Source organism: Aplidium turbinatum, chromosome 2 (assembly GCF_918807975.1).
Source record: "Aplidium turbinatum chromosome 2, kaAplTurb1.1, whole genome shotgun sequence".
Lineage (NCBI taxonomy): Eukaryota > Metazoa > Chordata > Ascidiacea > Aplousobranchia > Polyclinidae > Aplidium > Aplidium turbinatum.
This window is the reverse complement of record NC_137473.1, coordinates 22,303,844-22,331,659: the sequence shown is the minus strand read 5'-3', so window position 1 is coordinate 22,331,659 and position 27,816 is coordinate 22,303,844. Positions and strand designations below refer to the sequence as shown.

General features: G+C 40.8%; 1 protein-coding gene across 2 annotated transcripts in view; it reads left to right on the top strand.

Moving 5' to 3' along the window:
- The window catches only part of LOC145765594 (ubiquitin-like modifier-activating enzyme 1), a 73,611-nt gene extending 47,607 nt beyond the window's left edge, over nucleotides 1-26,004 (top strand). For both annotated transcript variants that reach the window (XM_082577430.1, XM_082577429.1), the window contains exons 12-21: nucleotides 3,718-3,883; nucleotides 4,586-4,782; nucleotides 6,272-6,478; nucleotides 7,736-7,864; nucleotides 16,113-16,266; nucleotides 19,557-19,693; nucleotides 22,314-22,493; nucleotides 24,686-24,790; nucleotides 24,925-25,136; nucleotides 25,563-26,004. In XM_082577430.1, coding sequence (XP_082433556.1) covers nucleotides 3,718-3,883; nucleotides 4,586-4,782; nucleotides 6,272-6,478; nucleotides 7,736-7,864; nucleotides 16,113-16,266; nucleotides 19,557-19,693; nucleotides 22,314-22,493; nucleotides 24,686-24,790; nucleotides 24,925-25,136; nucleotides 25,563-25,701 — 1,626 coding nt within the window. In that variant the 3' untranslated portion in view covers nucleotides 25,702-26,004. The remainder of the gene's footprint in view (nucleotides 1-3,717; nucleotides 3,884-4,585; nucleotides 4,783-6,271; nucleotides 6,479-7,735; nucleotides 7,865-16,112; nucleotides 16,267-19,556; nucleotides 19,694-22,313; nucleotides 22,494-24,685; nucleotides 24,791-24,924; nucleotides 25,137-25,562) is intronic.
- The last annotated feature ends 1,812 nt before the right edge of the window (nucleotides 26,005-27,816 follow it).

The following is a 27,816-nucleotide window of genomic DNA, read 5'->3' as shown; positions in this document are numbered from 1 at the left end:
ATCAATTATGATTCAACAGAACGCATTGTTTTGTTCGCAATGTGTGAGAATTAAATTGAAAACCGATAAAAGAAAAGGTGTTTGATGGTCTTGGCCGCAGATATTGCCTGCTATAACGACGTCTCTTACCGCTATTATCACTTAACTAACCTGACATCATTGTTTTATGCGACCGCTTAGGTTTGACATCGACTTCAACGATCATGGAATGTTACGTAGTAAGAACGATTATATCCTACACGCAAAAATAAAAAACTCGATTTCTTAAAACAGCTCTCTGCTTTGTCTTGTGAGCTTTGCATATTGCTCAACAAGTGCATAAAGTTTAGAATTGACAAGAAGTCATTAAATTTCAAATTTAAGTTCGAATCACTGGAAATAAACGCATTCAAAACTTTTACTTTTCAACGCCGTTTCAAACTCCGTAATCTACGTCAACAATGATTTTGCGGCAGTAAAAATGCATTCATTTTGAAAGCTGCCAAGCTGGAGACAATAGCTTGTCCCGTGTATAGGTTGAACCTGTCTTTTTGAGGTGAAATTCACTTGCGAACATCTTGACTTATACTCGAGTATATACGGTATTCGATAAAAGACTGTAAAGACTTTCGATAAAAAACAGAAGCGAAAACACTTCGCCGTTGTTAACGCTTTGAAGGTAAGTAATTAGCAAAACGTGCGATACGAGATTAATAAAACCGATAGCGGGTTTCCACTCTGCTTGAGATCATGATTTTTTGCGTTTTATTTCGATAACTTCACTGTCTTGATCGTTGTTATTCACTCGCTCGAAAAGGAAACGAATCGGCTTGTTTTCCAACTGTTCCAATTATGAGCTAACAATATCAAAATTTTTACGACTAGGCATACTGTATGCGTGAAACTAATCGTTTCAAGCAGCGATTCTAATAAATTCGGTTTGCGACCTAGGTGTCAATATAAACAAGACACTAAGCTTAATCAAAGACTACTTTAATTGAGTAAAATAGCGTTATGGTTATGGCGTCATCACCTTTCTCGCCCCCTAAAGTTTTTTGAAAAGTCGGCGCCTATGATTGTGGAATAAAATACAAAATACAATTCAAAACTGTAACCGAATAGGGAACTAGCCGAATCGGACTAGCCGAATAGGGAAATAGCCGAATCGGACTAGCCGAATAGTAGCAGACCCATACAAAGTAGTGGTAGGTGGTAGTCCACTCCAGTATTAATTGGATGATGTCTTCGTTACCGAGGGTGGCTAGATTCACCTCCATCCCTCCAAGTACCACAATCGCTTTCACACCCTGCTGCCTTCAGATCGATCTATCTAACGCGTCATGTCTTGTCAAGACCACCTTGCTGCTTTCCTCCTCAACTTGCCTTTTCCACGTTTTCTTGGGTCTGCCTTGTTTCCTACGACCTTCCACTTGCAACTCCAACTCTCTTCTCAAAACATGCCCATACCACTTCACTCCATTCGCCTTGCCAACTTAAGAACATTCTCATTCAACTCAAGCAAGTTCGTAAGTTGCTCGGTATTCCGTTTCTTCATTAGCTTCACACCACACATTGTCTTCATCATCGCTCTCTCAGTTCTTAAAATCACCAATTCATTTTCTCGTAAGCACCATGTCTCACTTCAGTACAGCATTGCAGATCTCCCGCAACTAATATAAATTCTTCCTCTCATTTTCAACTTAAATCTTCTACTACATAACAACTCTCGACACTCCCTGATTATCACCCAACCAAACGTTACTCTTGCAGTCCCTGCCGCTTCACAACCACCACAGCATTCTATCTATTTCCTGGACAGTAAAGGGCATTCACTGATTCAACTTCGTCATTAAGCTTTTCACAATTTTCGGATCTGCATGTCACCCTCTTCATCTTTGCGTATCTTCCATGTATTGTACCCACTTTCTGCATTTGGTACGCGTAATAGAATTTTCCCTCACTCTTCTTCCACATACGCCACAAGGGTCGATTTCGCTCATTGTGATTTCCCCTTCCGTTGAATCCGTTCTCCTTATTATAACCTTTGTCTTTTTGATGTTGACAAACTTGACATGCATACCTTTATGTTGAAGCAACACATTTCACTTGTCAAATCTTTCTTTCAGATCTTCTATAGTGTCACTCAACAAAACCAAATCATCCGCGTACAGTATCTCCATTAATGAATCTTCTCTTACACATTCTGTAATCACATCAATCACAATGGCAAAGATTAGAGAAGAGAAGACAGAACCCTGGTGTACACCGACCATCACCGAAAACTCGTCTAAGAGGGCAGATCCAACTCGAACTCTTGTCCTTGTACCGTCATAAAGACTCATTACTGCTTTCCCGAGTGTCTCTGGTATTTCTTTTTTTCTCATCTCCCATTCCATCACTCTTCTTGGAACTCTATCAAATGCTTTTATGTCCACAATACACATTATACAAGTTCTTTCCCTTGTCCCGATATTCCTCTTGCAACCTTCTCAAAATAAAAATAGCATCTGTTGTTCTCTTCCCAGGCTTAAATCCACACTGCATCTCGTCCAGGTTCACTAAAGAACTAAACACTATAAGGCAAACCGAGGCGTGTTGTCACAAGGGGCGTGTTGTCACAGCAATTTTTTTTGTACTTGCACTGACTGCTTCGAGTCTATATTTGTAGCACGTGCTTCGTTAAGAGTCATCTTCATTTTGAGGTTAGCAAAGTCAAGAAAAGACAGCAGGTTTAGCTTAAATTAAATTATTATCAAAAATTTGGTCATCGATGTAAATTTCACTAACTTTTCAAAATTGTGTGACGCTTTCGTAAGAGCAGTCTGACCGCAAATATGAAATCAGTTTTATAGCTTATTATGTTAGGAGTTTAGCTGACACTTTAGAAGTTAATAGCGTGCCTTTTCTAGCCACCATTAAAACTTTTGTCTGACTGCATTTGTCGGGGCGAGTTGTCACAGCTGTGACAACACGCCCCGACGTACAAGTTTAATACAAGAATATTAATAAATTTTATTGAAACATTCCAAACAATTTCAAAAACTGGGGACTTCACCCCCATCAACACAAGCCTTGTTTAATTTACGGATTTTTCTATTAACTTTAGTGAAAACGTAACGCCAAAGTGCTAAAAAGTACATTTTAGGATTTCAGACCATAAATATTATTAACACAATTTTAAGAGGGCCCTTTTTACTAGAATTTGGGCGGGGCCCCACATGGACTTGATGCGGCACTGGTTGGCAGGTTTTAAGTTACTGCAAACGTGCAAAAGAACAGTTGCAATCTTGTGACAACACGCCCCAGGCTTTGTGACAACACGCCCCGTGCGGGGGCGTGTTGTCACAATTTTTTTTTTACAAAAATTTGATTTTCTTGAAATCCTTTTGCGGTTAAAAAGTTTACCTAGTGGCAAAAGGAAGTGTAAGTGGACAGTGTACGAATGATATAACCAAATCACTTGCATTGTATATAGCAAAAGCACAAATCAAAAAAACCCAAACCTGTGACAACACGCCCCGGTTTGCCTTAAAGTTAATATCATGTCTAACAATATCAATTTACACCTGACTTACGTGTAGATATGTTGGCAAGTACCAAGGGTAGGAAAAATCCAATGAAATCCATGAAAACCTCGAGAATGATCACTTTCTAACTTAAGTAAAGTTGCTGCGTTTAGACTTTCTTCCATTTTTAAATCCAAACTCCTTTATTGCTTCACAAAAAAGTTGTTTGCAGAAACTGAAGTCGGACTGTGCGGCAGCCGCTGTTCGTCGCATGAACCCGCTTGCTCGCATCACCGCTCACCAAGAACGGGTCGGTCCAGAGACCGAGACAGTTTATACAGATCGCTTCTTCGAGTCATTGGACGGAGTGGCTAATGCTCTTGACAATGTCCAAGCAAGTGAGTTTTTGGTTTTACTTATTTTTGCCAGCATGTAGCAATAAGATCAATGTTCAGATTATTTAGTGCTCACGCAATGACTGAGTATGTCAAAGATGCTGTTCGCTGTGATAAATGACTTGTGTGAGACATTCGTTTTCATGGATATGATTTTCGGTGATTACCAATTGCCGATTTCGATTAATGAGGTATTCATTTGCATGGAATTGTGAATATATTCAATGCACAAAGGGACAGTTTCAGAGTTGGACTTTGTTACACCTTACTAAAAATTGAACTTCAAACAGTTCGACGCCAAACCTCTGGAAAGTTTCTAACCGAGAAAACTGTACTGAATGCTTAGCATTTACTGGAGGGATCCACTCGATAACAAAACAATTATTATTAACCATGTTCTGCAGCACTCAGTATAGAAGCCACCGTTCTACAGCTGAATACGGTTGCTTTGAATATAGCTCTTTTGGTAACTGAAGTCAAATAAAATAAGTCCAAAGCTGTGCTAGAAAGATCAAAATTAAGCAGTTTGATTTGATGGTGTTGATTTTTGGTAAATTGAAACGTACATTCCCGTCCAACCTTCGGTAGTGTATGAATTTATTTTTAAATCAACTTTCCATCAATGTATAGTAGGCCTACAGTATTTTGCATTCAACTTTTTATTATTGAGCGTTATTCCGATTCTTGATGTGATTTTGCATCTAGGAATTTACATGGATCGTCGCTGCGTCTACTACCGCAAGCCCTTGCTTGAATCTGGCACTCTTGGTACGAAAGGAAACATTCAGGTTGTTTTGCCCTTTCTCACTGAGTCATATTCTTCATCGCAAGACCCCCCTGAGAAATCCATTCCCATCTGCACTCTCAAGAATTTTCCAAATGCCATCGAGCACACTCTCCAGGTAGGCACTACTCAATGTGATGCATGTTGTTATCTAGCATGACAGAAACAAAATCATGGCTTTTAGATTGTTTTGCACCCCTGTGGTGAAATATTTATGATTTTGGTTTGTTTGAACTGTTTTGTAATTGGCGGTTTAGCGTTTATAACATAGCAATGGCGACTGCGAACATTAGTATTTGTGGTGTTGAGCTTTAGACCGCCGACTACGTAATTTTAAAGTATAATATCCATTGCTTTTTCGATGACACTTTAAACCAGTGCTTTGTAGCCTTTTCCAGTTTGCTACGGTACTTACTTCTATTGTCAGTTTTTATGCGACCCACGATGAGATGTTGTAACCGAACGAATGAAAAACAGATCAATATATGAGAAAAAAACAACTTATCCTACTGCACTCTACTTTTAATGCAAAACTTCAACTGGCGTATTGGATATTATCAGATGAAGTCGATGCTTGACAAGAGACAAGCTCGCACGCATTACTGTAAACCATTGAGAGTGTCCGTTTTCAGGCTGTTCTTAGCCTTTGATTTTAGTTGCAGCTACAGCTAAGTAAAATTTTGTGGCGTAGTCTGATATTGAAAGGTATTTCTTGCTTGCATGGATTCAATGCCAAAATAAAGTAAGATTTACTTTTTGATAATTAAATTGAGAGTGCTGTCTTCAGAAAACTCGATGAATATATCCTCAAGTTCTATGGGCAGATATTGTAGAGGGCACAACCGGTACATACATATTACATAGTGTACATTGGGAATATATAATATATAGTGTCATTTGTCATGCACACTATTCAGAGACAAAGCATATACCATAATATAACAACATGTGCGATTTTTTCCTCGTCCTCGATTTAGCCTATGTTTTACATTACTGACTTTTGTGCGTTACAATGGTTTTTGGTTGACTTTTCTGCATGGTTTTGAATGAATATAGTACTTTCTTTGTGTTTTGTACTTTTTGTTGATATTGTGTCTTTAAAGTGTTACAAAAATAATTCAAAATATAAGGACACAACGACGCATTGAAAATGTTCGAAAAAAAACTTTAGTCGTTGGTTTACGAATATTTTTTCATGTTAATAAAGTTAAAATCATTGATGTTACACAGCTTTGCATGTTGTTATAATTAAACAAATGGTAATTTTATTGAAAATCCAAAGTTTCAAGACGATAACAGTTATTTTTCACTGTTTTTAAGTGTAGTTAATCAGAAACTGGAGATTTTTTCAAAAAAGTAATAAAAAATTTCTTTGTCACATAGTGTAGCTGTAATATAAGCAGTTTATAAAAACTGTTCTTACGTTTGATTTCATTTGATCACTGTTGTTGTGTGCTTGTCTGCACAAACGTTATTTCGTTGCTCACACATTCCAGTTTATATGTTTTGGTTATTTTTGGTGTTACCACTAGCGACAAGGGATGTTCATGTTTCCTTTTTTCTAATAATGTGAATATTTTATTTAGCTGGAGTGTTTTTATCTACAGTGGGCCCGTGATGAATTTGCTGGTCTGTTCACAAATCCGGCAGATGTTGCTAATCAATACTTGAAGGATGCCAAATTTTACGAGCGGACGGCCAAACTTCCTGGAGGAGAGCCGGTGTCAACGTTGGAGGCTGTGTATGAGACGCTTGTCAAAATCAGGCCGGAAAACTTTAGCGATTGTGTCAAGTGGGCCCGGCTTCGATTCCAGGTCAGATGAGGAAAGAGTTTATAAAACAGTATCGACAAAAAGTTTAGACACTTTTCAAAAAAAAATCAAAAGCAAGTTATTAGTTTTTTTTTTTAATTTTGTTGCAGAAACAGCCACAAATCTTATATACTGTATTTATTATCCCTTCATTACTTTCTAAACTAAGTAATTAGGACAAGTATGTAGTGTGGTAGCTACTGTATTACTTTTGGTCCGGGAGGGCACAGACTCGAAGAGCTTTTTGTACAAATTTTAGTCAATAATATCCTGACACTTTAATAATTTAATAATTTGTCGCAGTATCTTCAACTCCCTGGATTTAATCTGGATATATTATTTGCGTTTGCAATTATATATTATTATCTTGGATATTATTATTATTATTATTTTGTTATTATTGTACTTTATTAGCATATTATTATTTGATATTTTAAATTTATTTGATGTGATCTAGAATATTTGAATTATAAAGCTTTGGTAGAGAGTTTGTTGAACCATAGACATTGAAGAGTTTGTTTGTTGAACCATAGACAAGCAAAACAAAGTAACTTTAGCGGGTTTAACATGTTTTATTACAAAGAGATATAACCTAATTAAAAATCAACTCAAACGTTTTCGACACGTACGTGTGTTTTCATCACGTGCCGATTTAAAATCATCTCTCGAGGCAGATTTGAGTTTAAGACTAAGATCATGGAAGCCTTAAGAATCAAACGTAATAATCCATCTCAACAGTGTATTTACCTGTGGCTCATAGTTTCTTTTGTAATTGTTTGTCACATGCCTGTAGTTGACTTTACACCTCATGTGATCTGTTTCCCACCGTATAATTTACTCGTAATCATTCCTGTATCACTTGTTCAGTTTGTACTTTTTAGTCCGGAGTGTCGTTACAGCTATAGTGTATAGTCAGGTTTATCTTATAATTTTCATTTTATGTAATATATTGCAGATTCCTGGTGAAGACACACGTATGTGTCCAAAACTGTTTAGTTGATTTTTTAATTAGGTTATATCTCTTTGTATTAAAACATGTTAAACCCGCTAAAGTTACTTTGTTTTGTTTGTCTAATATTTGAATCATTGAAATGAGGTAGTTAGCTATGCTCAGTGTAATTCTGCTGAGTGCTGCTTGACCAACGTTTTCCTATAGACGGAAAAACGCTTTTTTGTGAGTCTTCACTAACTTCTTGATATAGTAACACTGTTGTAATAAGGCTAAACAAGTATAGTAACAACAATTATTGATTTGCGCAGGAGGTTTATCACAACAACATCAAGCAGCTCCTCCACAACTTCCCTTCTGATCAAACTACTTCCACTGGAACATTGTTTTGGTCTGGCCCCAAGCGCTGCCCCCACCCCCTAATATTCAACCCTGAAGACGTAAGTTGCAAGCAACAACTTATTTGTATGATTGACTGTAATGAAAGAATGAAACGATTTTAGTTACTCCTTCTTGCTCTGGAAGCCTATTTTGTTGTGATAAATGTTCTAATTATTTTTTACATATGCCGTTGAAATGTAAGCAATGATCCTAATTGCTGATGAAAAAACTCAATGACAAAGTTTTGTTGATATCCTGATTGGTACACTGCTTCAACTTATTGAGAGGTTATTTTCTAAGGCTGTTCAAATTGTAAGTGAAGTTTAGAAGTAAAAGCTTTTCAACTTTACGCTTTTTAAAAGCAAATTAAAGACTACCGTATGTAAGTATAGCCGTAATCTTCTACTCAAGTGCGCAAGTTGAATCTTGTCGTCTTGTGCATATTCACCAGGTAGATGCTTGTTTAGGATTTTTTCGTTTTGTCTGCCCTCTAAATAAGTAGCCTATCACGATGAACGTGCGGGCGTTAGGCTTTTCTGCTCGGCCGTGCGTCGGTGTGGAATGGCGTCTTTTCTTGGAAGTGTGGTGCTGAGGAACAGACCTCAGACCATTTCATCAACGATTGCACCACATTCAAGCCACCCAACGGAGTGGAATGTCTGTGTACCGTGTAGTGAAACCAAAGACTGGGTGCTCTCTAGTAGCCTTCCAGTGTGGTCTGGAAACATCGTGAATCTGGGGTGGTGAAAGGATAGAGCCGCCCCCAGAAGCTCATACGATGACGACAATGCATTCTTTTATACCACAACAATGCATGTACAAGTGTATTTCTGTCTACTATTTTTGAATTGGTATGCGCCGCGCAAGCATTCCGGTTCCACCCTCATGGGCGATTTCAAAAGCAAAGAAATTTGCTGAACTGCTGTTGATATCAGAAGATGACAGTGGATTAGCCGATTGAGAACAAGAAAAGGATTTCAAAAGTTCTTCTCCAAAAAGCAGAAGTGGACAAAAAAAATAAAAATATGTAGATTCCTAATTCCAAAGATAATATGTAGGATTGTAGGATTTTCTACAAGTTAAGCACATTTTTCGAATAGTTTATTAAGGGCGGTGCTGAAATTGATATTCCACCAGGTGCTCACTTAACTGGGATGCGTACTTAAATAAGATGCTTGTAACTTAACTAGGATACGTAACTTAACTGGGACACGTAATTAACTGGGGTGCGTACTTAACTGGGATGCGTACTTAACTGGGGTGGGAACTTAACTGGGATGCGTACTTAACTGAGGTGCGTACTTCACTAGGGTACGTACTTAACTGGGACACGTGCTTAACTGGGGTGCGTACTTAACTGGGATGCGTACTTAACTGAGGTGCGTACTTAACTGGGACACGTACTTAACTGGGGTGCGTACTTAACTAAAGTACGTACTTAACTGGGGTGCGTACTTAACTGGGATGCGTACTTAACTGAGGTGCGTACTTAACTGGGACACGTACTTAACTGGGGTGCGTACTTAACTGGGATGCGTACTTAACTGAGGTGCGTACTTAACTGGGACACGTACTTAACTGGGGTGCGTACTTAACTGGGATGCGTACTTAACTGGAGTGCAAACTTAACTGGGATGCGTACTTAACTGAGGTGCGTACTTAACTAGGGTACGTACTTAACTGGGACACGTACTTAACTGGGGTGCGTACTTAACTGGGATGCGTACTTAACTGGGGTGCGAACTTAACTGGGATGCGTACTTAACTGAGGTGCGTACTTAACTGGGACGCGTACTTAACTGGGACGCGTACTTAACTGGGGTGCGTACTTAACTGGGGTGCGTACTTAAGCGGGTTGCGTGCTTAAGCGGGAGATCACTGCAGCATCATGGAATTTCAACATGCTGATAACTTTAGCAGCCAGGAGTGAAAACCACCAACAGCCATTTGTAAATGCTTTTGATACAAGAGGCTTGAACTAAACGTCAATATCAGGAAGACTCGAATTCTCTTTCAAGCGCTTGTCAAGTATCATAATAGTTCTCAACCAGAAATCTTTTTCAAAAGTGCAGAAATGTAAAGCACTTCTGTTACCTTGGAAGTGAAATTTCAACCAACGTTGATCTTCAAGATGAATTACATCATGTAAACTGTACTGGCACTACTCTTTGGAAAACTCCGCTTACAAGTATTTGAGAATCACAACATGCGAAATAATACAAAGCTTGCTGTTTACAAAACAGTAGTTATTACAACACAACTGTGTGCTTCAGAAACTTGGACCACCAACCAAACCATATTACTACCCTCGAGAGATTTCAGCAACGCTACGCAAATTTATGAACATTAGTTAGAAGGAGAAAAGAACCAATCTGATCGTGCTAGGAGGGAGTGAACAAAGACGGTTATTTTTCTTAAATGTATTAACAAAAGAAAAATGATCGAATCGCAATTTCTGCAACAAAATACACAACGTAAGATTGTTAAACTCAACACTAGAACTAGAACAAAAGAAGCTGTTGTTCGCTAGCCTGCCAGAATGAAATGATACGAATAGAACAGAGTACTGCCTCGCGGAGTACACGTGACAAAAGGAGTGCAAAAGTAATCAAGGAAGCATGCTAACTGCAGGCATTTGTGCATCCCCCCCAGCTCGTAAGGCGAAACTGTAGACTTACGAGCTCGAACCCTTGATTACCCATTGACCAGAGGATGCGTCTAAATCCAATGCCGGCCGTCGGGACCGCGTAGAACGGCGCAAAACAGGCGATTTTTCAATACGAGGGACTCCACTTGTGGGTTCGGTTGGTTCCACTGAATCGAAAGGTAGCAGCTGCTTTGGAGGTTCCGGTGAGTGCTGTGGCTCACAAAGCTTCGGGCTTGAGGCTGGTGTGGGGCAGGAGAGTGCAGGCGGACTGTGATCTGCATCGAGAGGCAACATCGGTGATTCTCCAATTTCTGGGCTAGGGCCTATCTCGAGATGCGGAGGGTGGGGAGGGCAGTAGTCCGTTTCAGGAGGCTGGGCAAAAGAAGATGATGGGAGGCTCTGTGGGTGAGCATTGATGTTTGGTTGAGGAGGGATGGGATCGGCACATGCTTTAGTATGTGGAATTACTCGCAAGAAACGTCGATTCCGTTTTGTGATCCTGCCCGACCCGTCAACTTTCACTACATATTTGTCATGCGGCAACGTTTCAACAACCATTCCCACTTTGTCCCATTTTCGAGGATAGTTACCGTTTTGGTTTTGGATAAATACGCGGTTTCCACACTGTAAAGTACGTAAAGGACGAGTATGCTGAGACAGCGCCTTATCGATTCGACCAGCTCGCAGACGAAGGGCGTCTTCCTTTGCCTTCCATGTATCCCGCCATGTACGACGAATGTGACGATTGGAGAACTTGACTAGGCGGTTTACAAAACCGAATGCGTCGCGCAGAGGGTGACCGAACACGATCTCTGCTGGAGAGATATCACAGTCAGGATCAGGTGTGTTACGCAACTGTAACAATGCACGTAAGAAGGAATTGTTGTTCAGGTCTCCGTTTGGGCTCACATTAGTCATGAGCAAGCGTTTGACAGTTTTGACAGCCACCTCAGCTCGACCATTAGATTGAGGGAAGTAAGATGACGATATGCGGTGCTGCACACCCCAATTTTTAAGAAAGAGTTCAGTAACGGCAGCAGTAAATTCGGGACCCCCATCTGTAGATATTTCCTCAGGAACACCAAACGTGGCAAAGTACGAGCGCAAAAGTTGAGTCAAAGCAGCTGCTCCTGCGGCACTCGATCCTAATGGCGTGGCAAATACATCTGACCACCCCGAGAATCTGTCCCCAATGACCAAAAAGTGACGGCCCCCATAGTCAAAATAATCTGCAAAAATTTTCTCAAATGGTGTAGCTGGGGGATCACATGGCGTCGGGGGAGGAGCTGCTTGAAATGGAGCATTACGATTACATGATGTACACGAATCACGAATAGCATGGATATCATTAGTCATACCGGGCCAAAATACTATAGCACGTGCCCGGCGTTCCATGGCAGACACACCTTGATGACCAGCATGCAACGTTGAGAGTACTCTAGGCCTATGCGATGGTGGTACAACAATACGATCATGATATAGAATAACGTCGTCTTCAACAAAGAACCCGTCACGATAGGGGAGATATGGGCGAATGTCGCCGGTGTTGGGAAAGGTGAATCCCGTTTCAATAGCTACCATTAACTTGCTAAGGTTTGGATCGGCGGCTGTTTCCCGAACGATTTCAGACCATTGCAAGCAAAAGGTATGGGCGGCATCTGCCTGTATGGTAGTAACCAGCGCCATTTCTGCTACATTATTTTCTGCACACGACGCTACAGCAATGAGATCGCATGATACTGGATGACGTGAGGCAGCATCGGCTGCGCAGTTGGTTGTGCCGGGTAAGTGCGATATCAAAGCGCCACATTAGTGTACGCTGTTTTAAACGAAACAGGCGAGTGTTCGTGATTTCGTCCAACGTACGGTCTCCGAATATTTTTACCAATGGCTTATGATCCGTTACGATAACCAAATTATCACAGCTTTGCGTAAAATACTTTGTCTGTTCTAGGCCCCATGCAACTGCTAGGGCTTCGCCTTCTATGGGGGCATAACGTCGTTCGGCCGATGAGAGGAATCGGGATCCTGCAAGAGTCACTTTCCAACCTGATGAGCAGCAGTCCGGTATAGTGGAAGCACATACGCAATGTTTTTGGAGAAGGAAATATCCGATGCCTTTATTAGACCAGTCAGGGCGCAAACATGTTCGACGGCAGGGGTCAAAGATTTCTACCCCATGGCGAATAGCGTCAACAATTGCCGATTTGGAGGCGGCAAATGCGGAATCCAGCTCCTGAGACCATTCGAACTTATGCTTTGGGCTAAGGAACCGCTTGAACGGTGCCATTAGGTCACGCAGTTGAGCATAGTTTCCTACTTGGTTGATTAATCCGAACCAGCTGCGGATGTCTGTGATATTATTCGGGACTGGAAATTCTTGGATGGCGAGCAAGTATTTAGGGAGGGGCTCGACCATTGCTTCTGAGATACGGAATCCAGCAAAATCTACGGTGCGTTGGGCAAATTGAAACTTGTCAGGGTTAAGGACAATGCCCGCCCGTCCCACTAAAGTGAGGAATTCTATGGTTCGCCACCAATGTTCTTCCAGTTCGCTATCATAGAACACTGTGTCGTCGACACAGCGTTCTTTGCGCACAAAATCAGTTAATATGGTATTGAAACGGCGATTGTAGCCATCGCCAGAGGATAGGAATCCTTGCGGTGCCCTAGTGTAGCGCCATCTTCCAAAGGGAGTGATGAAAGTTGTGAGGTGCCGATCAGAAGGACGCAGTGGAACACTGTGATAGCCGTTCCATGCGTCAGTCACCGATTTTCAAGTGTTTCTGGAGACACGACGGGATAGCTGGAATGGAGCTTCAGAGGCGAAGGTTTCTCTCTGGCAGAATTTGTTTAAGGGGGAAAGGTCGACAGTACGGCGTGGTGAGCCATCATTTTTGCGTGTGATAACCATACGATGACACCATGTGGTGGGTTCGCTGTGGGGGACTTTTTCAAGGATTCCCAGAGCCTCGTCGCGGAGGAGATCAGCGTGTACTTTTTCTTGCCAATGCAAGGGGATAGACGCTGGTGTATGAACAGCCACTGGTTTCGCGTTGGGGTCAACATGTATTTCTATGGGAGGACCAGCCATACAATGTAGCGCGCGGTGCGGGCAAGTGTTGAAAGTGGATGCGGCGTACCTCTGGAGTAGCCAGTTTGCCATCTTGTCATTGTTTTCAGGTGTGCACGGGAACGGAAGCTTGGTTGGGGGAGCTGGAACTGCACCACGTTGAGGGCAAGTGCACGACTCCAGTTGCTTGCTGGGTAATGTGCAGCCACCGTTAACAAGTCTGACGACGTTGATTTCTGGTTCGATAAGATTGTGCGCCATTTCTTGCTTGATCTGATGTTCCCCTAGAGTTGGGAACTTCGGGGATAGGGCACCTAAATGCAATAGTGTGTCATGGATAAGTATAACTTGTCAACGTCTTGACTGATGTAAATCATGCTCCGACATTCAACATTGCAGCCGTGCGCTGTACCCCGAATGATGGCACGAAATGCTCCTGTAATGGAAATAGTAGAGCGATTTGCAGCTATTAGGTTTGGTGCGGGTACAAGGGTCTCTTGTCCAAAGCCGGATTGCACAAAGTTCTTCAGTGACCATACATTTATTTGGGCACCAGTATCTGCGATTGCTGTTGCTTGTGCTATCACGCTAGTATAACTGCCATGATGACATGAGTCATCCATAGATATGTCTACCCGAACTGTGGGATGTTCTCGCATGCGGGATGGTGTCCAATGCCCTTTTTGGAATGTGTGGTGAGGACCACGAATTGTTGAGCACATTGGGTCTCGGGCTACGATGTCAGTTTGTGTTGAGGCAAATGTGCCTATTTGAGGTACAGTAGGTGCTGCACAGAGTGCTCCGACTGATGCATCTTTAGGAGGAGCGCCCCATTTGTTTTTATGACGAGATGACCGAAAGCATTCGAGACAAAGTGAATAAGGCGTAGTGTTCCAACCTCTGGGGCCTTCTCTGTAACGATTGAATAATCTATTGCATTTAGGGCAGTGAGTTTGTTTTGACCAATTGGGAGAGGAGGGTGCTGCCTGGATGTGTCCACGGTCTCTTGGAATAGGGCTTTGGCTTTTCTTGCGCTTGAAAGTCGACACTGCCGAAACGTCATGAGATGGTACCGCATTGCGAGCCATTTCTTTATTCTCGACAAGGGCGATGATATCGTTAATGGGAATCGACAATACTTTGTCCATTCCCATCATGTCGCGACGAATCTCATTGTCAGAAAATCCACTGAGTAGTGTGTCTCGGATCATGTGATCTGTATAACTGACTGTCAGGCCGCAAGAACATGTAGTAGTGAATGCACATATATCCGCTTTTCCTCGAGCACGAGCTGCAAAAGCGCGAAATTTTTCATCGCGCATTTGGTGCATAGCCATAAACTCTGTCCGTAACACCCCTGTGGCGACAGGTATAACGGCCAGTTGTCGCATTGCAAGCAAAAGGTCATCTACAGGTTTACTCACTGTTTCAGCGTCAGCTTGGAGAAGGCTGTCCCCTAGGGCTTGGCCGGTACATTGGAATAACTGGGCTGAAGCTGCTTCATCAGAAATTCTGCAACCTTCTTTGAAAGCCTTCCATCTTCTGGTGAACACGTTCCATTCTTCCGGAGAAACTCCAATGTCTACAGTAGGTCGAATAAGCTTCGGACCAAGGTTTTCGGGCGCTGGAACGTTGCGCGTCGTAGCAGCATGACTGTACGTGTGACTTTGCAGAACCACACAAGCAACCGCTTCGGGCACGTCGGCTGTTTCAAAATTACAGTTGGGAAAGGCGCATGTTATCACCACCATTCCACAAATTTCTTTAGATTAACCTTATCCTATTGCGATTCGATCATGAACAAAGACGGTTATTTTTCTTAAATGTATTAACAAAAGAAAAATGATCGAATCGCAATTTCTACAACAAAATACACAACGTAAGATTGTTAAACTCAACACTAGAACTAGAACAAAAGAAGCTGTTGTTCGCTAGCCTGCCAGAATGAAATGATACGAATAGAACAGAGTACTGCCTCGCGGAGTACACGTGACAAAAGGAGTGCAAAAGTAATCAAGGAAGCATGCTAACTGCAGGCATTTGTGCAGGGAGAAGCAACACGCATTAAGTCTCGCATCATTCAAAATCACATTTGACGGTGTAGGTAGTACGAATGCTGAATCAGCATCCTCTTCAGCAGATGTTTTACTCAGAACGGTAGGTGTTTAGTAAGTGAACATATGAAGTGGTATAAGGAATCTCTGAAAAGCAACCTCAACATGTGCAATATCGATTACACAAACTGGAAGGAAGCCGCAGAGGATCGACCGCTTTGGAGGTTCACCATTTGTGAAGGTGCTGCTATGTTTGGGAAGATCAGATTCCAAAAGGTAAAAGAGAGAAGAAAACAGAAAAGAACGTCAACTACACCCCCTTCCTGCTCTTCTAAGAGATTTTAAATGTTTCAAATGCAACCTAACTTTCAAAACTAGGATTGAACGTAGCTATTTTAGATTTCACTGTTATCGGTTATGCGAAGACCACGAGGGATGGCCATCTGTGACATTCAGTGTTTTTGTAAATTTTAACTTAAACAGTCCAGTATTAGGTTTTTGTATGTTTTCGATAAACTCTGTTCTTACAACAGGCCACCCACATGACATATGTCATGTCAGCTGCGATGTTACGGGCTGGAATGTATGGGCTCAATGTTGGAAAGACTGAAAATGTTGAAGAAGTGAAGCGGATCATCGGTGGGATGGTCATTCCGGAGTTCGTCAGCAAGTCCGGAATCAAGATCGGTAATTGTTATGTCATTTGTATAACATTTTGCAGCGTGATAAACGTACCAGGCATCGCTCCACGACCTTATAACGCAGTCCGAATGAATTATGCGTCTGCCACCCAGCCCAAAAGATGCGAGTCTTAATTATTTCATATGTTTTATGTTGAGTTTACATTGTTCGGAGGTAACTTACAATGCTAGCATAGGGAAAAAATTCAATCTCTGAATGACCCACTTTTCTGTTTCAGTAGACTGTGTGTTTCACATTTTCACAATTTTTTCATTTTTAAAAAACCTGTGGCTTGATATGATAAGGTTTTGGGTAATACATGGACAGTGGACACCCAAAATTTTAGCTCGCTATAACATCACAAAGATGTGGATGACGGCCCTTAAACTTTCGAAAACCGAATATAAAAAGTACTTAGTTGTAGAGCAGTGTTTTTCAACCTTTATACTTCAAGACGTCTCTAGAGACACTGAAAATGTGATGGAACACCGGGCGAGCGATTTTTCTTTTTGGTATAACTTGAATTTCTTGCAAGTTTTTTCTTACATAGGCTTCATAATTGCACTGTCTTTAAAGTGTACTGTGCGCTTAATGAAATAATTTGAAATAAAACTATTTGTAAATATGTAGAATATATTGTTGTAATGCTCAACCCTGTGGTATTGTTGTGTCTTGCCTGTCTTTGGTACAAGAAAGCAAACTCTCTCCCGAAACTCTATATAGAAAAAAAAAGTGTATAAAAAATAAAGCCTTTTAACATTGTAACATTGTAATAATTATTTCAAATTAATAAAACCTTTGGTTGAAAAACATGTGGATTTGATTTCAACAAAATATCACGCCATTTACATAAAGTGAAAGCATGCCAAAAGCATATAGTCTAAAAATAAAAATATATTAATAAGAACCGGCTCACACTTTTAATTGTGATGCATTAATAAAATATGCAATTTAATGTAAGACTTGCGCTTGGCAAAATAGCGATTTTGCAAACGTAGCTCTTATATACGAAAAACATACTCTAATTTCTTCATCAACGCATTTTAAATTGATCTATTTTTACAGTTGATGTTAAATATTTCATTTAGGTAGAAAACTACAGTACAACCGAACGATTGATACTTTTTTGCCATTCTTCTTGGATTGAAATCCAACACCGGCTGACCTGCATCTTTAAATGAAAGTTCAATGCTTCAGATGTAGAGAACACAAGCTTTCGAATTCTGAACATAATGCAAATTATTTTGAATATTTTTTTCTTTTTCCTGCGGCGCACCTGGAAACCTTCTATGGCGCACCGGCTAAGACACACTGTCTTAGAGTGACAAACTCGGTGTCAAAATGCGCTGAAGAGACGTTTTTTATGACAACTTCTAAGAGTCAAAAGACAGTAGCAGAAGATCAGCAGCAGAAAGAAAGGTTTTAGAGATGAGGCCTTAAACCCAGCTCTGATAAAGGAATGGTTTAATCGCTTTAAAGATAGCAAAATGTCAGAGGAGAGGAAGCCCATCCACAAGTGGAAACGAGGAGGAGATTGAGAAAGTTCAGCAGACGACTGGAAGATCGTCGTGATCGAAATATAATTGATCTGGGAATAAGCGCGGGTTCAGTTCATGTTATCTTAACCCAGGATTTGCATGTGCGGAGATGTCGGCGAAGTTCGTTCCCAAGCTGTTGACGGAGCAAGAGAAGGAACGCCGAAAGGAAATTGCCCGGACATGCTTTCATTGTGGAGACTGAAACTTGGTTTCTGGGTCAACACAACACCGTCCGCACATCCTGTGAAGTGAACTTTCAGAACCTCTTTCCTTAAATTCCCTTACTTGCACTCCTGGCAAGAAAAGGCAACATTAATTAATGACCTGTTTTTCTTGAAACTTACCGTGTTCCCCCGATTGTTTTTTTACCCACTAGCCAAATGTGAAGAGCTTTGGCACCACAGTTTTGGGTTAATCTGTGCACCGGTGCAAGCCCTGCCAGCTTGACTCTAACTGCAGCTTAGCCAGTCATGGATACTGACTACCTTGACCCTATATCCGTAGATGCACATTAAACTCGTTTCCTAATAACAAGTAGGCGGTTGTCATCACTATCTGTTCTAGCAATAGTAGCAACCACCACTAATTTGCATAGGCTACTGTACATTAGGCCAACTCTTGGACATTATCTTGGCTACAACGGATCTTGTCATTAAAATTTTCACAGAGTCTTAACAATAATCTTATGATAGAACACATAACATGATTAAACGGGTGTAGTTTTAAAACAAATTTCGCGTAAATATTTCCATGGAAAATCCGACGTTGTACGAAAAATTATTTACACCCCCAAAGTACATTTGGCTATTTCATGGGAGAAAATATTGCATAGGCTAGGCCTATTATAAACATGATTGTTATCGTCAGGGACTTTAATCTGGAATAAATTTTTACATGTACCCTATTCTCAGAAAAATAATATAAGCTTACATAAATATTCATGCACTATAATAAAGAGCAAAAAGCCTGTGAAAGTTTCGAAATGGATTTTAAGTGGATATGGTTATGTGTATTCTAAAATCAGGGCTAGAGTTAAAATTGTCCTCCCCCCTCCAGTATTGATAATCATTTATGCAAGCCTGAATATTAATGTATTAATTATCAAACTAATATTGGACTTGGCAGAATTGCAATGTAACTTTGAAATCGAGTATTTTAAATGTTCGAAGCTTTTAAACTAAATTTCTTGTTGTTGCAATTTTATAATTAATGACCGTAGACAAAAACTTTAGTTGTTTAATCCATGAAACAAAGTATGACGCAGAAGGATTAGGTCACAGCAAGTAGCTGATGAGCATTTCCTCAACTTTCTGAAAGGGCAGTAGTGATATTAACCATTGCAAGTACAACTCTGATATCAAACATGAAAATGCAAATAAAACGTTTGAGTGAATTTTGACCAGTTCAAACCGATTTATGTAAATTACAAAAAAACAGAAACTAAACTCATGGTTCAACAAATATTTTAAAAATTACTGCTTTTAAACTAGTTCTAGTGCGATTGTTAATTCCACTACAAAACTATCTTATTTAATTATTTGAAAATGACCTGCTTGTAGGTCGCAACCCACAGCTTGAGAAGAATGAGATAGTCTCCTTCTCGTCTTGTTGTCGCTTGCAACGCAATTGAAGCATTTTATCCTGAATTTGTTACATATTCCAATGAATTTGAGTTTGTTTCAATTGTTGGAAGAAAAAGATCTGTTCCTCGGTTTATGTCAAAAGTGTAAGATATTATAAACGTGACGATTTGTGCAGCTGTCACTGATGCCGAGGCTCAAGCCATGGATAGTCATGCGACTGCAGATGAGGATCGTTTTGATGACCTGAAGAAGTTGATTCCACCACCAGAGACATTCAAAAAGTATACCCTGAATTCTGCTGAATTTGAAAAGGTAACCCGGAGGTTATGTATTGTTGCGTCCACATTCTGTGTGTTTATGGTCACTTTTGAATGAACTTATTGAACTATTTACTTTAAAGTTTTAATGAAAGTAAAGCGGCCCCATGCTCGGTGAAAAAGTTGCCTATAGTATTTTTATATCTTGGTGTTTGGTAGTATGTGACTTTTGTAATCTGAAATTTTGTCTGCGTATTGTGGTGGGTGTAGTGATAGGAGTAATATCCAAGAGCCAAAAAAGTGCTCCAGATCATCTATCATAGGTACTTAAACTCAGCCGCATAGCCGAGCCGTCGACTAACTTGAACCGTTGTAAAATTTAGTTGAGACATGAAGGTTTAAGAAAAAATGAATAAGTTTTGCGACCTACCTATCATTATCGTACTATTTTTTTTCAAATTATTTGAGAATATAACTGTTTGGTGGAATGTCAAGCTCTTTTGCTTACTTCTCTATTTCATCATTCATTGCATTTTTGTGCTTATGGCCTAGCCTACTTACTGAGCACTGCTCTTAGTCATGACGTTCATCTTTCAAAACCTAAGCAATTTGTTTTACTGATATGTATTTTCCTTGATCTGTTATTTTTTGTTCGAATGCTGGTTAGTGTTGTGCGTTTATTGCGTGCTTATCAAGACAACTAGAAATCATCAAATGTAGTTATTTGAAATGGACTAACTAAAATTAATCCCCAAATCAAATCAATTTGTGTTTTGCAAACATGGAAGGGCTCCTACTCACAATATTACTGAATTCAGCATAATTGCTAGAATGTCCCCGTGTCTTCGATGCAAAGACAAAAAGACTTGCTGCACTTCGGTGGCATTTCTGTAGTCCGGACATCCTGCAACATTTTAGGATGGAACAATACAGACCGCAGATCCTAGGCACTCAAATAAGACAAAGTTGCTTTTCATGTACAAGATGTTATTACAAATTTTCGGATTTCCTGCACTGTTGACTCACTGTTTCAGAAGAAATACGTTAGTACTTAGCTACGGTACAACCAGTAATTATTGTCTATTACTATTTCAACCAGCGTTGATTTAAGGAATTTCGGAGTCATGTAATGTGCACTCTATCACCACAATCGGCCCGGCAGACTTTCAGAATAAATAATTATAATAAATCAAACGTCACTATATGAATGAAAGTGGCAACTTTTTCATATACAGGGTGGTCCACAAAAATGTGACATATTTTGTTTATCAGTCATTTCCATAAAAATTAATTTTACCTCTTGATTTTCAGGTTAGTTATAGAGTATAGCTATAAGTTTTATGTGTAGCAGTATGGAGCCGGGATATCAATTTTCAGTGGCTGAGCGGACAAAAATCACTGAACATTACTTTTCGACAAAATCTGTAATTTTGACCCAGAGACATTTTCGTCATGACTTTCCTGGAAGGAAAACACCGTCTCGGAATTCTATCAAACGCTTGTTGGAGAAGTTCAGAGACACTGGCAGTGTGACTAACAACAATAAGAACCATTGTGGTCCACCTTCCACCGCAAGAACCCCCGAAAAAGTTCACGATGTTCGAATTCGTGTGGAGAAGTCTCCACAGAAATCCACCAGAAGACTTTCTCAGGAAGTGGGGATTTCAAGATCTTCTGTCAATAGAATTATTCATGCTGACTTGCAACTTTTCCCATACAAAATTCAGCTTCTTCAGACTCAAAGTCAAGCCAACAAGGATGAACGATTTGAATTTGGTCAGCAAATCAGTGAACGGATTGAGAACAATCCCGGTCTTTTGGATGTGCTTCTCTTTAGCGACGAGGCCCACTTCCATTTGAGTGGCCATGTGAACAAAAAAATATGAGATTTTGGGCAGAAGCACAGCCTCATGCGCATGTGCAAGCACCCTTGAGTGTAACAAAAGTCACAGTTTGGTGTGCAATAGGACGTAATGGCATTTTTGGTCTCTACTTTTTTGAGGACGACGAGGGATGCCAGGTGACTGTTAACACTGAACGTTACATCAAATTGCTCAGACGACAATTCATTCCAGCAGTAAGGAGGAGAAGGGGGACCGACTTGAATACAGCTGTATTCCAGCAAGACGGTGCCCCATCGCATTGTTCCAATCGTACCCTTGAGTATCTGCATCAATACTTTCCTGGGGATCGATTGATTTCAAGGAGGACCAACAACCTCTGACCGCCATATTCACCTGATCTTAACCCTCTTGATTACTTCTTCTGGGGATATCTGAAGGATAGAGTCTACCAGGACAATCCTGATACCATTGACAGACTGAAGGAAAACATTAGAAGAGAAATTAGAAGAATTCCAAGGGACATGTTAGGGAGAGTAATAGACAATTTCAATGTGAGAGTGGCAGCGATGATTCAGCAGCGATCGAACATATTATCAAATATTAAAATAACTCAGAAACCGGTTCGTTTTTACAAAAGCGCTTTTGAGGGCAAAAACTTATAGCTATGACCCATCTCCGGCTGAAAGGATTTTGAAAAATCTTCAGATTTGTAGAAATTATGAACAAACGAAATGTGTCACGTTTTTGTGGACCACCCTGTAGAATGCAGTTTGTTGCCTTCCGGTATATGCTATGCGCTTCCAAATGTGCTCACATGGCCCGATATTGCAGGATGATGACACCAACTTTCATATGGACTTCATCGTGGCCGCGTCGAACCTTCGTGCTGAAAACTACGATATTCCTCCTGCAGATCGTCACAAAAGCAAGTTGATTGCTGGGAAGATTATCCCGGCCATCGCTACGACGACTTCACTTGTGGCCGGACTCGTATGCTTGGAGCTGTACAAGGTTTTTATTTAATTTAAGCGTGACAACCCACATCTACCTTATAAAAGTGATCTCATACTGTAGAAGTGTTTTTAAAAATAGGAAACAAATCTCTTATGACTGGTGTTCAACTCACAACCATAGCGACTTATATACTGTACACAGTATATACGAGCAAATGGGAACCCGATGTCATTCCGATTTTTAACTCTTAACTCTCTTTTAAGCTTAATTTACTTTTAATCTCAAATCACTGCAAAACTTAATTTTACGTTTTATAAATGACACTTTTTCCCCAATTACTAGTGTTGCGAGATGCTTTTCGGATGTCCAACACAAGTGTCTAAATCTAGTCCATCATTTATGTGGTAACAATAGAACAAATAGCTCAAAATCGCACTAAATATGCAAAAAGACTATTACCTATTACTCAAACTACTGACGAATATTAGCAATTTTAACTGCGAGCAGATTGGCCTCCAGTCAAATTCGAAGCTGCACGTTGGCATGGTCTGTGTATATAGGTCACCATGGTCACAACAATGCTGGATATGAACGACTCAGTTACATATGTTGCATGCAACAGACAAATTTATTTTTTCGCGAATCAGTTCTATCAGCTAAAAACTTTATTCTCACCGCAAATGGGAAACAGTGCAGAACACCTTGACTAAGGATATGGACATTCTATCTTCCTATCTGCACCAATGGCGCCTCAAGTTGAGTGAAGCGAAGACGGTGACTTCTGTCTTCCACCTATGTAATAGAGACTCAAACAGGAAAATTAGCATCCAAAATAACGGCCGACCACTTCCTTTCGAAGCCACACCCACATACCTTGGAGTTCGACTTGATCGGTCCCTTACATACCGCAAACACCTAGAACACTTACGCGGAAAAGTGACAGCTCGTACTGCTCTCATGAAACGTCTTGCTGGTACAAGGTGGGGTGCTAGCCCCTCAGTGTTGAGAACAAGTGGTTTAGCCTTAGTCTACGCCCCTGCTGAATACTGTGCTGCTACTTGGTGCAGAAGTGCCCATACTGACCTTGTCGATGTACCAATCAACAACTGCCTGCGAACTGTCACAGGTTGCCTCCGCCCAACTCCAACTGACTGTTTGCCTGTCCTTGCAAACATTGAGCCAGCTGCACTACGGCGCCAACGTGCTGTTCTTTCCCTGAGCCGTAAAGCCCTAAACCCTGGCCATCCGCTACACACAACCACGCTGAGATATCCACCAAAGCAGCGGCTAAAATCAAGAAAGCCATTTGTACGCGCTGCACAAGACCTTCTGGCAGCCTCTGGTGGAAGCCCTAGCAAACGGTGGTGCCACGCGGCGTGGTGTGAACAATGGTCAAGCAGCACGTCCCCACTTCGCCAAGTATTCAGATCCCCGTCCGAAAACCAGCTGGGACATGGCCTCTCTAGACTTGCCTCATCAAGGCGTAACCGTTTGCTCACTGGTGTTGGACGCTATGGTGCAGACATGTTGCGCTGGGGCTTGGCAGAGAGTGCTGCTTGTGAGTGTGGCGAAATGCAGACGGCAGCCCACATTATCAAGGATTGCCGGCTATATAGACCACCTCATGGTATGGAAGGCCTAATTTCCATCGATGACGACACCAGGCAGTGGCTAACCAACGGATGCCCTGAGATATAGCGACAATACGAGGGAAGAAGAAGAGCTAAAAACTTGATTTCGAACTGCTAGATCATTTTCAGTTACGCTTATTCAAATAGAGAATAGCCCGTCCCGTTAGCTCAGTGGTTAGGCGCCCGACTCAAGATCCTGCGGCGCTGGTTCGGCTCTCGGTGTTTGCGCTTGAGCATTTCAAAACTGCTCTCCTTCCAGCAGCACCTAGTGGATGAAATTATTTACAGAGAAGAACACTTTAACAACAATTGAAAACTCCCTTGTGTCAATCTCGGTGGCCTGCGTCAGTGGTACAAAGCCTCTACAAGTACGCAAAACTACCAGGATTAAGCTCTCAAAGAAGCTTTCCCAGTCTGAAGATAAAGATCAAATCAATCAGAAACAAAATAAACGTTTTTAGTGCAACTTTGAAATGATTGGGTGACAACTTCAGAATCCAGGCATTGTGAAAATATTAAACACCTTATTATGCACGCGTCACAATGGACATCGCACGCACATGCTCTCCCACCGGAGTTGCTTCATTCTTCACGTCTCTGTGTGCTTTTATCCTGCAGATCATACAAGGTCACAAGAAGCTGGAGAGCTACAAGAATGGCTTTGCTAATCTTGCTTTGCCCTTCTTCGCATTCTCTGAACCGATCGAAGCGAAGAAGATGAAGGTGATTTATTAGTGTTGGTAATAGTAGTTTAGTCAAAAACAGTGGAAACCATAAAATTATATATTATATAATAATATGCAGAAGTAAAGCGCAATGGGTCCGCGTTACGTCATCTATTTTCGTTGACATTGCAGTATTACGATCATGAGTGGAGTCTCTGGGATAGATTCGAGGTGGACGGACTTCAGCTGGCCAAGCAAGGCCAGAATGAGATGACCCTCGGAGACTTTATTGAATACTTCAAGAAGGAACACAAACTTGAAGTGACCATGCTATCGCAAGATGTCGCTATGCTTTACTCGTTCTTCATGAAACGCGAGAAACGAGTCGAACGATTGGCCACCACGTGAGTTACAGTTAATGGACTTTCCCGGTTCGATGTTTGTTCTTGGCTCGAGCAGTGACGTAATTTAAGTGCCAGAATGAAAGTCATTCGAAATTTCATTGTTTATCAGTTTTGAAAGAAGTCACATTTTCAGTGATTTGTATTTTTTAATTTTATATTTTTCAGCCTAGGTGTCCTTTTTCGTTAGCTGTAAATCTCACTTTTGCTTTCAGCTTCGGAGTGAGTTATCTCCTTTAAAATTATTGTTTTGTTTGCAAGATTATTTTTGTAGGCTATTACCTCTTTAACTTTCTCAATCGCGCATTTTATAGCCCATTTTCCCCATTGACTGTGTGAGCGTAGTGAGATACATGCAACATTTACTTGTTGGGAGCGACAATCCTACAAAGGTTAGAAATCAAAATCGACATATTGGTGACGTTGCAGGATGAGTAAATTGGTGGAGACGGTTTCCAAACGCAAATTAAATGATCATGAAAGTGCTTTGGTGTTGGAGATGTGCTGCAATGATGAGGAAGGAGAAGACGTGGAGGTTCCATACATCCGGTACATCTTTCGTCGCTAGTGGATATGGAGTTTGCCACCGGGGTTATTAAGACAATTCTATCCCCTATTAATCGTTTCGCTTAAGAGAACAGTATTTCCCCGTTAGTAAGCTAGAAAACAATTAGAGCTGAACGCCGTTGTGGTTTATGTTGTCGTGTATTGTTTTTGGCAATTTAACGGAATCACTACTTTATGGCCACAATAATTTACTCCCATTTTTTCATACATATTCCCAGCTTGGGCTACTGTGTGGCTTTCAATGATTTGTGTGAACCGTTTCTCTGGGCGAAAATTTAGTAAATTTCTCGTTACGTGTGAAGTATTTTGATGTGCCGACCAATCTGTCTTCTCGATCTCCAAGGCTAAACAGAACTTTTATTCCAAATTAACTCAGGATTTTGTTCGATGGATTGTATGAGTCTTCTGACTGAGAAAGTCATTTATGGAATCTTAGTCCTGATTGTTTCACATACTTGCATGCAGACCACTGACACAGGCCCCGTCACTGAGACTGACAAAGTGAAGTTTTCGCCTGTCATTGAAGTGCTTGCTTAAGAATGATTCTATTCTCGACAAAGCAAGATAGTTATGACATACCGGTACATCTTTGCGAGGAACTTCTCTGAGAATACTTTACCATGGTGTATTTACGGAGAACAGGGGTTAGACAATTGCTGCAAGGTAAGAATCGACTACCCCCACCTGCTAGTGTGATAAACATCTCCTCCGTTAGATATTGTCTAGGCCAGGGGAGAGGTAGGCTACTTGGTCTCGGACCCCCTACTAAAATCGAAGAAAAACACGTAGCGTACATTTTCCTGTTTGCTCAATTCCATGTTATTAACCCAACTGGAGCCGTTGGGCACGCACTGTGAATTTAAAGAATAGCACAGGTAAAGTTTTAAGGGCTCCTCAAAAACCAAAATAATAATGAAATATTCTAAAATGGGTTAAACACGTTGCTCACTAACAATGTGATTGACCTAGATAAAGGTCCCATGCTTAGCTACTGAGCTTTGGGGCATGAGGAGATAAAGTTCATACTAGGCCCTCGGCACAAACAAGATTAAGGTGGCCACTGGCCAGCTACTCTGCCGCCTTTCAGCAACTATGATTGTCCTCCCAATATATTACACTGAGAGGTAAAAAGTGAAATGTGTCTTGTATAAGCTTTATATGGAAAGTTGGTTTATACCACAAGTGGATTTTTTAACTTTATTGAAATAGGCTACCGGTACTTAGAGATGTCACAGTCAATATTTTGTAGGCTACCGGTACAAGTAGGCTAGTGCTGAATCCTTATGTCGATTGCAGTTTAGTACGTGAATGCTGTGCAAAGAAAGATTTTCCCTATTTTGTCCGCTAAGAGAAGAGCAGTAGAATAAGTTTCATACTGACTGGAAAATAAGTAAACTTTACTTATCAAAATGCCATTTCAAAGTGACATTCAATATTTAGTTAAAATTGAAGTGTTACTACAGTCAAACCCGTTTAATCGGACCACCGTTTTACGGTGTTCCGGCCTCGATCAAATTTTTTTGTGCAATCTTTCCCGCTGAAACGGACCACCCTCCCACCAAAATTAGATTTTATAGTTACCGGCAACGTAATGTTTTTTCTTTATGTGTTTAGCGAGATTACGTCAATAATTAATTTTGAACATTGTGCTATGTTCTCACAAAGCTGTAAGTAGGCTACCGGTACGTAACTCTAAAGCTATGTTGTGGCATTAAAAGCAAAAAAAACTTTGGCTAAAAATTAGGCTAGCCTTTCACTAGACTCCCGTGTCAACGTTACTGAGTAGCCTATATGAAACTGGGTAGGCTGAACAAAAAAGCCTTCTGAGGTAGAAAAAAAAAATGGCAGTCCAGTGTAGTGAAACCATCTACAATTCCTCTATTAAGAAGTTTATTACGCTAAAATGCAACTAGGTTGTTCTGACGACATAAACTGCAAACTGAATTGAGACTGAAAATAAACACCAGTAAAAACGACAAAGGAACTTAAGGCAACGTAACAAAGCAATCAGCAACAACGTAAATTACAATGCAACTTAAAGCAATAACACGTCATTCACCCCTTCCATAGATTATCAATAGGGATCAACAAAAATTAAAGGCGCTAATACATTTAA